Genomic DNA, 10891 nt, shown 5'->3' with positions numbered 1-10891 from the left:
GTTAAACCCAAAATGCAGTGTAATAATATTTTCTGTTGCGTTAATGCCATACACAGCTCCAACACAACAGGTGCTTGCTGCAATTTACACTGCCTTCCCTCAACATATACAAGTGCCCCTTTATTATTTTTTCCTACAACAACAAAAAATCTTCAGCTTTTAAAAATAATTTTATAAATAATTTGCCTCGCAGGACACACAACACAAGAAATGAATATGCTTCGTATTTGCCCAGCTAAGCAGAACCTTCATTACTGTGATCTTTCCTTGGTGTTTAGTATTTAGATAAAATAGTATGCATTAAGTCTTTTGTTTAAAGGCAAAATTTTATTCTGATTACAAGACTTTCAAGATACACCTTGAAAAGATTTCTGTTGACAAGAATAACTATCTTGACTTACTGTTCTATGTGCCAGTGCTTTATGCATAGGTTGATACAAGCACAAGTTTTGAATTCTGCTTGCAGATATTTAATAAACCAAGGTAACTGGAAAGGCAATCTTCCGGTCAAGCTGTCATGTATTTCCAGGAGTTTCCTTAACACTGGAGGAACCTTCATGAAAAGCAGTATGTTCCGGAAGCATGGTTTCATAACACAGAACAGGATTATGCTTTTTTTTCCCAGTCTATTTTCCAGAAAAGTGACACTGCAGCTCTGCCACCAGGCTAGAGACTCATGATCCACCGGATTTTCCAAGAGGCAAATTAAAGATCATTTACTTGACCTGACCAGATACCAAGCCAAGTTACTTGTAGAAAGAAATTAATATTTTTTGCCATTAATAATTTAAGTTTTAAAATAAATATTTATGTGCCTTTTTTGGCAACTGTCCATTCTGGTAGCATTTGCTGTTCCCACAGCTCAGTATCCTCAGCACATTGATTAAAAAAAGCAAACAAACCACAAACTTAGTCAATTCTGTTTCCACAAATAGTAAACCTGTCTATCTCCAACAAGTCTTTCTTTGAAGACCTGTGTTTTAATTCTGAACTGTCTTGGCTTATATCTTTTTCTTCTCCATCAGGAGTTGTCAGAAACTGATCAGAATTGCTTGTCACAAGTAAAGATGGTGTATTCTCCTTCTGATGCACAGGTTGATTGGTAACTGATGTAGATCCATTTTCATCTGTGTAAATTCCTGTTGGAACAGAACACAATTATAAAGATAACAGACATACAAATGCATGTTTAGCATCAAGATTAATCCAAAGCTCTCCCGAGAAAGTGTCCTGCATCAAATCTGCAGAAGCAACAGGAGATTGCTTGGTGGAAGACACTACCTCATCTTAGTTTTACCATAAGAGTTTTCCTTTTCTAATTTGGTAGAAGGATAGGAAGACTGTTCAGATAAGGAGCAAGAGCATATTGCTCTTGCAGATTTTAGGACATATACTGGATTTTTCTGGTTTACATACTCATTTTTGTTGGCTTAGGCAAAATTTTGGACTGCCATTGTGTGAATGACCAAGTATTTTCTGGTGAAATAAAGAAAAGGAATCTCTGTAGCAGGGGCTAGATGTGCCTTAATCCTCTATATATGTACTATAAACCTGGCTTCTCTAGGGATAGCTAATGACTCATGCACTGCTACACATTTTAATAGCACTGGCTTCTAAAGCAGTTCTATTAAAGATGTCTATTTTTATTCCTGCCTCTTACTTCAGTGGAATTGAACTGGCTTCATTAACCTAAGGTATTTGTAAGTAATATACATGTATTGTTTCCACATTTTGTTAAAACATTTAAAGAGCTAGAATGCATAAACAAATGACAAGGATATTTTTCTTATTTACTATCTCCTCATAAAGACTTGAGCTATTGTTTCTAAAGGAATCTGGAAAAAAATCTAATATGCAGAGTACTGCAGACCAGCCCAAGGGAATATTATTTATCAGAATGGCAGCAAATTACTACAAGCTTCTTTCTGTATAGCAGCTCTTCACAGCATACCATCTACTAAAGATACATAGATTACCTTCTACAGTCCTATGCAAGTCCAAGGTACTAAATTTGCAGCAAGCAAAAAAGCAAGTAATGCTAGTTGTAGAACTTCATTAGAAAGGTAAGTATTTTCTAAACCAGAAGCTTCCAGAGAAAACTGGTCAGCCTATAAATGATTACAAGTAATTAGAACTTCCATTCTTCAAGAGCAAGTATAAAATCTTATCCTTCAAAATTTTAAGATGTTTCTGTAGACAAGGTGGAAAGTCTTAGGAAAATAAACTGACTTCCATTATAAGGTGACAGCATGTTGACCAGATTAATTTCCTCACCCTCATTCTAGTAAGAGAAGGGTTGAGAGACTGTATTGAAAAATAACTTATCAAGTGGAGCACAGGGATTAACCAGTATCACAGAGGCCAGCAGTAATAATGCAGAGACACAGAAGCTGGAGAAGGTGAAAGAATTCTTTCACATAATCAAGGGTCCTACTAAATAAAGAGCTGGTAAAAGGTATACAATTCCCTGGAAAAATGTTAAAAATTGAGCTTTTTCATCACCGATGGAAGTTAAGAATATTCTAAATAAAAAAACAGCAAAAGCTTGTTGCTTGCTGCTTTTCAAGCAAAATATTTCTATATGATGAAATAAACATCTTGCTGACTGCTCTGGTAAAACTGCTGCTGCTTCAGCTAAAAATAGTCTTCAGGATTTATTTACTGTGAGATTAGAGGTCACTCTAAGTAAGTATGACTTATTATGTCTCATATCCAAGTGTAGTACTAGACTTTTTGATTGTAACATCATTATGACAGTTACCTATTGAAATATGAAAGACATTCAGACCAATTCATATTACATTCTTCCATCATGAAACTAAAGCAACCCTATGAATTGAAGCTATTTAAAAATAAATGCTAGCACCAAGTTTCTGCCTAGTGTGATTTCACACAGGTGAGACAGATTTATGACTGAAACGCTGACAGATTCTTTGCTCTACTATGGTTGGCGAGACACTATTACAACTAATAAGCACCTTACATTTCAAGTCTTTGGCAAGCAATAGAGTGAGCACAACAAAAGCCTCACTGTTAAGTTCTCTAGGGCTCTCATTGAGCTCTTCACAGAGGAAGATCCAATTCAGTTGACTGGAACAATGGAGGTTTCTGTTTCCTTATATAAATGTGTCACAGGGATATAATGATGCCCTATTCTAATTATGTATTAACTGCTAACGCTGAGGACCTATATGAGAAAATCATGCTACACAGACTTGAAAAGAAGCAAGTGCAGACCAGCTGAAATACCTGTTCGGAGATCATAATGCTTTTCATTAATATTTTAATTACAACTACAAGTAATTATACCTATTGTGTTACATTCATTTCCCTAAGAAATTAATAGATTCCTTTCTTATTAAACTTCAGCACAACCAGAGATGATGTGCAAATATTTACTTATTTGTGCAGTGACATGGCAGAGGGAGTTGGACTACATGATCTTTAAAAGGTTCCTCGCAACTCAAACCATTCTGTTATGATTTTCAAACAAAAGCATGCTACTGTTCTGATACTTCTGTAACCTCCACATATCAGGGTGGGATCTTAGAGAGATGGGTATTTATATCCAGAAAAAGATGCATGAACTAAAATAAATACATTCTGTTGTGTTTACAGACTTGTGTTCACTGCTGTGATATGATACAATTAAGGTTTAGCAACAGGGTTACTGTGCAGCAAACAATGTTATACATCTGGTTTAGTACTAAATTCAGTGTGAAAGCAATTTTCATTACAACTGAAAGCAAATCAAGGCAGTTAGCCTTACCTTGTGTGGATTTATACATGCTTTGCTGCTTGCCAGACGGCTTCCCTGGGGTAGCAGTCAGGACAGGATTGAATAATTTCTCCTCCATTTTTGCCTCTCTTACATATTGACATGATTTCCCCAGCAATACAATACTGTTAAGGACTTTTACTGATATTAACCTGGAAAAAAATATTTGTTTACATATTTGCATTAGCATATTACAATAATTGTATAGTATTCACAGTGCAATTATTACTACTAAAATAATTGTATATGGTTACTGCTGTCGTAGAAGGATTAGCTAACAAATTAAATCCCTTCAATAGCAAGATCAAAAGGCAATTGCCTTCTCCTAGGAATGTTTCAGGTTATTTTTAAATTAATTAATTTTTTTTCAGAAAGCATCTAGAGAAAGACACGAAGTTTTATCATATTTTAACAAAAGGATTACAAGGACAGTTAAGCAAACATTGAAAACCTCAAATATTTAAATGCAGAACCAAAAAGGGCCCTGAACAGTGCAAGTCCAAATTAAATGCACTACTGTTAAAACTATAGTCTTAAGTGTGCCCAGCCAAGGGCCACTAGTGGACTTTGAACCACAACAAAGCAAATACCAAGCTTTCACATATTACAGGCTAATCATAAAAAGTCCTTTTTCACATCACAGAAGACAGTCCATAAAACTCAACAAATCCAAAGAGGCAGCACTGCATTACCATCATAGCACAGTTCAACTGATGGCAGATTCCTTTTATTATGACTGATCTGCAGCACAAAATACAGCAAATCATCGAAGTCCCTTTTATGCCTGTCTTCTCATTTGAAGGTCTCATCTACCATCAAGTGCTTTTAGATTTACAACTCAAATGAGCTTTGTAAAATCCAAGTTCCATTATAAGCATCACACGACATGCAGACCCATGTCCACTCTACAGGTGAAAGCAGAGCTGAAGCAGATGAAGGCTCACCAGAGAACAAGCAGCAAGCAGTGATCAATTCTCTGGAGGATGAATGTAAACATTTTATAAGCAAATCAACCTATGTAACAGAAGTGAACCACATGCAGATTTCATTCTCCACTCTCTGAAAATCTGTTTATTATGTAGATCACTAACAGACTAAAAGGAAGACCTGAAGTGAACATTCAGAGATCCACAGAGTGGATCTGTTTAATTATAAAGGGACACTTCAGCACAGCTACAGCAGCAGCTGCATTAATGTACCAGAACTTGTCAAACAGAAAAACAAAGTCCACTGCACTTCTAAGGGAATTCTATGGCAATATATTTACCAGCAGAAGAAATTCAGATAAATGGAAGAATGAGCAGAACAGACCACTTTCAATACTTGGAAGAAACTGACATTTTAGTATCCAAGCAACCACAAAGAAGATATTTTATACAAGTTGAAAGCCGTGATCCTCTGAAGTTTTATTAGGTTATTGGGACAGATTTAGTTTCTGAGAGTTGAGAAGCTGTCTTCCATTTTTAGTAACTTTTAGAGGTGTTTTTCCTCCACTTTTTATGTAACATGCTTTCATTCCGAAAGAACAGATGTTTACAGAATGATTTGATTATGATTTAAAGAGATCAGAATTTGAAAAGACTATAAATCAACATTTCACTGGATCAGTTCCAGCTTCTCATGGAAAATTACACAAGAGTTTCAAGTGATTCTCCTTTTTTCTTTTCTGCCAGTCCACCCCAGGCTCAAATTTCTAACAACAATGTAAATGTGCAGTTGTTAAAAACCTAGGAAAAAACCCTCAAGTGTCATGTCCTGGGCAAGACTCTTTAATAGTATAACTTACAGTCTTTAAATATCAATACAAAACAATCTACTCCACCCAACAGTCTCAATCTTTTTCAGAGTTAGCTGCTTCAGATCGTATCACAAATGTTTCTCACATATCTGTGCTATACTAATCTGATGAAAAGCTTAAATTTATGTTAAGAACACAAATTACTTGAAAGATGAAAGAGGTGAGTTAGCTCCAAATCTGATATCTTGACGGAAGTAAATATCTGCTCTCACTTTTCAATAAGGACAAAATAAACCAGCATGTGTTTACTCCTATGACCTATGCCTTCAAGAGCAGCATTTAATCCATCATGTTAATACCATTACTTCTTCCTGCCCTCCATCCTTCAAGCCACAGGGACAGGGAAAAATCCAGGACTGGACTACAGCAGCAGAATGGCAGATGTAGGTAAATATTACATATATTGGGAAAAAAAGAAAAAAACACTAAGCAGAATGAAGGTGCTGAGCTTGGTATACCACAGCTTGAACAGGATGATCAGGGGCTAGTGCTCTCCATTACACAGAGCTGGCTTTAGGGAGAACATGGGCATAGCATCTGATACGCCATGGAAGAAATCCAAGTATGGTGCAGAAAAAGATTGATAACATTTTAACATTCAGCCTATATACAATATCCTAAAGTCCTCGTTATCTGACACTAAATAAATTTGTCTCTACACTAACGTGGACTAGATATATCTGACCAAGTTCTACCTTTTTTGCAGATCAATCAGGTCAGAGTAGAGGTAAGAGTCTACCCATTCAGAAAAAAATATACAGTAATCTTGTTCTCTTCATAAGGTACTCCACAACAGCAACCTTCTCTCTTTTAGGCCTAGAAGTCTTTTACTTCCCAAGCCTTGCTGCCTTCAGTTACAATCAGAAGTTCGTAGGGCACTGGAAGAGTTATTTCCACAGTACTATAGGCAGTTTCTCTGTGCTGCAGCACTGTGAATCGCTTAATACTTTATGACTAATTTAAGTAAGACTCCAATATCAATCAGTACTGAGACAACAAACACTGATGCAGCTCAGCATGCAGCTTTCCTAGAAACTGGTCATTCCTACATACCCTAGAGCAAGCATCTCATGACAGGCAAACGAGACAGGATTTAAAGGACAACTAAACTCATCTCAGAAGTACGTATCCATTGGTGAGAAGTAAAGGGCAATGCAAGTATAAACTGACTTGGCAGTGAAGACATACTTGCAAATAATTAGTTTTGGAAGAGAAAAAATTCCTTAACTCAGATTACTCACTGACCCTGTCCTTCCCAGAAATGTGAGCCTTGCATGTGCTTTTTTTCCATATAGCAGTTTCCTAACATGAAGAAACCTTGCATTTAACTACCAGAGAAAAGAATTAATTATCTGCTCAGAGCACTTACACTGTTTATTTTTGTTGGCATATTGAATCTTTAGTTCTCTTCATGGAAAGTTTCATACCTTGGAACTCAAATTTCCATTTTATAGAGAGGTATGGTGCTTGTCTGTCAGATTCTTTCAATCATTTTTCCATTAATCATTTTCAATACTGAAGTTACTTACTGAGGGCTATAAACCCCCAATGCAGTTACAGTACTTAAGGACCAATCTGCACTCTCAATTTCAGTTTATGAGCACAAGTGTTTTACATTTATGTTCTATTGAACATAAACTATCTTTACACTTATCCCTAGAAGTATCAACAGCTTTTCCACATATCTGATCAAGTAACAGTAAAAACTTGTGTGCATTTACTTACCCACAGTAGAACAGCACAACACAAACATAAGCTAAGACTCCTTGTACTTTTATTGAGCTTGTTATCACTCTGATGAGCTGTTTTAAGGATAAAAGTGAAACAGTTGAAACATGTAGCACACAGCTCTTCACAGAATATTTCAACATATATTTCTTACTTGGTAAATTCAAGACAAAAGTAGAAGCATTTACATTAATAGCAATTTATTCTAATGATGCCCTCGATAGTGCTAAGTATTTAAGATTTTGGATTTAGTAAGTATTACACTAGCACCTAGTTGCAACTTGGCCAAAACCACAGTCTGATAACGTTTCCTTCACCACTGACTTTTGAGTAAAATAACAAGCAAAGTAAACCATTCCCAGAAGGGCTGGAAGCTGAGTTAACAATTTTTGAGGAAAATGTCAAGACATGTAGATGCAGTAAAACACAATCAGTGTGTTGCACCATGCCAACATTTTTAATACAAAATTGCTTTGTTGACTAGGCATATGAATCCCAAGTTTCAGTACCGGATTATCCTGAAATCTCAAATTTTACTTCAGGATTTCACAGCTAGGGTTCCAAGCTAGCAAAGCACTTCAGTTTGTTTTAAACCTATTAGGATCCAGGATAACATATCAGAACACAATTAACTAGAAAAATAACATTTCAACTGAATTCTTACTGGTTATATTTTACTTAGTTATAAAATAAATCATTATTATTATCATAGTTGTTTTGCTTTTTAAAATTCTGGATAAAAACTAGGCAAAGCCTGTCAATAGTATTTTTCCCCATCTCTCCTGGAGAACATTACATTAAAATGTTGATTAATATTGATATTCTTCCAGGAAAAACTATGAATTAACTTCTTTACTGGCAAAGAAAGGGCTTATTCTCAGTATTAAAGTAACTACTGCTTATCTACATGTGTGTATAGGGAAAGTCAGAGTAGCTATTTACAGAAAACATTCTGCCATACTTAATTCAGAACAGATATCATATGGACACAATTCCAGTGATGAAGTGATTCATTTTATAACAGCATGTCATGTAACAAAGTCAACTATTTCAGAATCATGCATTCTGCAACAGCGCAGAAGCTCAATGCCCCATATAAAAGAAAACTTAGTCATTAAGCATACAATCACGATGAAAAACCTAGAAAAAAAGAACCCCTTGTACACTACTGCTAACCTTCTGGCAACCAGCTGCTTTCACTATTCTGAATGAATGAACAGGGTAATTGCCAAAAGGAATAAATGTTTAATAAGCACAGAGGTTTAATTTCATTGCTACAATTCAAGTGCTTATAAATTTAAAATATATTTGATTTTCTATGAAAGACTGATAAACTAAGACATTTGCGAATTCACCATTAGCATGTGATATAGGTCATACTGAATGCTAACTCAACTTTGCAGCATCACTTCAGTTACTTAAGGTGGTAATTTCATCCTCAAAACACCAAAAGGACATAGCACAGACATATCATCTCACAGTGAGGTCTTACTAACAAAAAACAGATAGGGAAGATACCACTTACTAAAACAGCCAGAGGAAGCGGAATGAAACCCATTCTTCTGGAAACCGAATCACTATAATCTGTATATGCCTAGGAATACATGAGGAAGAATAATGAGATATTTATGCAAAGGAATGAACTTATTTTAGCTTGGCACACCCTCTAGAGAAGAATCAATCTCTGCTAACAAACACTACACTGGTATTAAGTGTACCTATTCATGTTTCAAAATTCAAATGCAGATAGCTGAACTCCTAGGCAAAAATGTAATACTACCATGGCCATTAAGATCAGCTTCAGTGCTCTAAATCAAGAGCAACTGGAGTATAATGCAAATCTCTAAATCAGGAGCAGTTAGGACACTGAATCCAAATGTGCTGTGGTATTTCATCTGTACATTACTAGAGTAGCGACCATTCTGTATTCATTTGTCTTTGATTCTTAAATATTGCAGAGAAAAAAACATAACAAGGATAAAAGTAAAATTATCTATCACTTACAATTTTAAATAATTCTACAAACGTCTATAATTAGTCTCAGGGTAACTGTTAAAATAATTTTGAAAACATGTTTACATTTGCACTCTGTAAACACAACAGTAAGCATGACAGCTTTCATGCTGTTGAATGTCATGGCAAAGTTAGAGAGTATCATACAGGCACTTATTTTCCACAGAGGATCCTTAGGAAAAGGAGTTTGGCTAAATCTTAAACCATTTTTTCATAGAATCATAGAATCTTAGGGGCTGGAAGGGACCTCGAGAGATCATCTAGTCCAACCCCCCTGCCAGAGCAGGGTCACCTAGACTACATCACACAGGAACTCATCCAGGTGGGTTTTCAATGTCTCCAGTGAAGGAGACTCCACAACCTCCCTGGGCAGCCTGTTCCAGTGCTCTGTCACTCTTACAGTAAAAAAATGCTTTCGGATATTCACCTTGAACCTCCTATGCTCCAATTTACACCCATTACCCCTTGTCCTATCACTGGTGATCACTGAGAAAAGCCTAACTCTGTCCCCCTGACACTCACTCCTTACATATTTGTAAACATTGATGAGGTCACCCCTCAGTCTCCTTTTCTCCAAGCTAAAGAGACCCAGCTCCCTCAGCCTTTCCTCATAAGGGAGATGTTCCACTCCCTTCATCATCTTCGTAGCTCTGTGCCGGACTCTTTCGAGCAGTTCCCTGTCCTTTTTGAACTGAGGGGCCCAGAACTGGACACAATACTCCAGATGTGGCCTCACCAATGCAGAATAGAGGGGGAGGAGAACCTCTCTTGACCTACTAACCACACCCTTTCTAATGCACCCCAGGATGCCATTGGCCTTCTTGGCCACAAGGGCACATTGCTGGCTCATGGTCATCCTCCTGTCTACCAGGACCCCCAGGTCTCTTTCACCTACACTACTCTCCAGCAGTTCAGCCCCCAACCTGTACTGGGACATGGTGTTGTTCTTCCCCAAATGTAAAACTCTGCACTTCCCCTTGTTGAATTTCATCATGTTTCTCCCCGCCCAACTCTCCAACCTATCTAAGTCTCTCTGAATGGCAGCACAGCCTTCTGGTGTGTCAGCCACTCCTCCCAGCTTAGTGTCATCAGCAAACTTGCTGAGGGTACATTCTATACCCTCATCCAGGTCGTTGATGAAGATGTTGAACAACACCGGTCCCAGTACCGACCCCTGTGGGACTCCACTAGTCACACACCTCCAACCAGATTCTGCCCCATTGACTACAACTCTCTGACTCCTTCCTTTCAACCAGTTCCTAATCCACCTCACTTCCTGATCACCAAACCCATACCTGATCAACTTTTCTACAAGGATGCTGTGGGAGACGGTGTCAAATGCTTTACTGAAATCAAGATAAACCACATCTACCGCTCTACCATCATCTATCCACCTAGTAATTTCCTCATAGAAGGCTATGAGGTTAGTCAAACATGATTTACCCTTGATAAAACCATGTTGACTGCTCTTGATGACCCCCATGTCCTTGATGTGCCTGGAGATAGTGACAAGAACAAGTTGTTCCATCACCTTTCCAGGGATGGAGGTGAGGCTGACCGGTTTATAGTTACCC

General features: G+C 37.2%; 1 protein-coding gene across 1 annotated transcript in view; it reads right to left on the bottom strand.

Annotated features, from left to right (window-relative positions):
* Nucleotides 1-314: 314 nt before the first annotated feature.
* Nucleotides 315-10891, bottom strand: part of TAPT1 (transmembrane anterior posterior transformation 1) — a 43581-nt gene continuing 33004 nt past the window's right edge. The window contains exons 11-14 of the mRNA XM_010003091.1: nucleotides 8830-8898; nucleotides 7302-7378; nucleotides 3770-3930; nucleotides 315-1139 (exon numbers count right to left, since the gene is read on the bottom strand). Of these exons, the coding sequence (XP_010001393.1) occupies nucleotides 910-1139; nucleotides 3770-3930; nucleotides 7302-7378; nucleotides 8830-8898 (537 nt within the window). The 3' untranslated portion in view covers nucleotides 315-909. The remainder of the gene's footprint in view (nucleotides 1140-3769; nucleotides 3931-7301; nucleotides 7379-8829; nucleotides 8899-10891) is intronic.

This window comes from Chaetura pelagica, unplaced genomic scaffold (assembly GCF_000747805.2).
Source record: "Chaetura pelagica isolate M959 unplaced genomic scaffold, ChaPel_1.0 scaffold147, whole genome shotgun sequence".
NCBI lineage: Eukaryota > Metazoa > Chordata > Aves > Apodiformes > Apodidae > Chaetura > Chaetura pelagica.
This window is presented reverse-complemented; position numbering and strand designations above follow the sequence as displayed.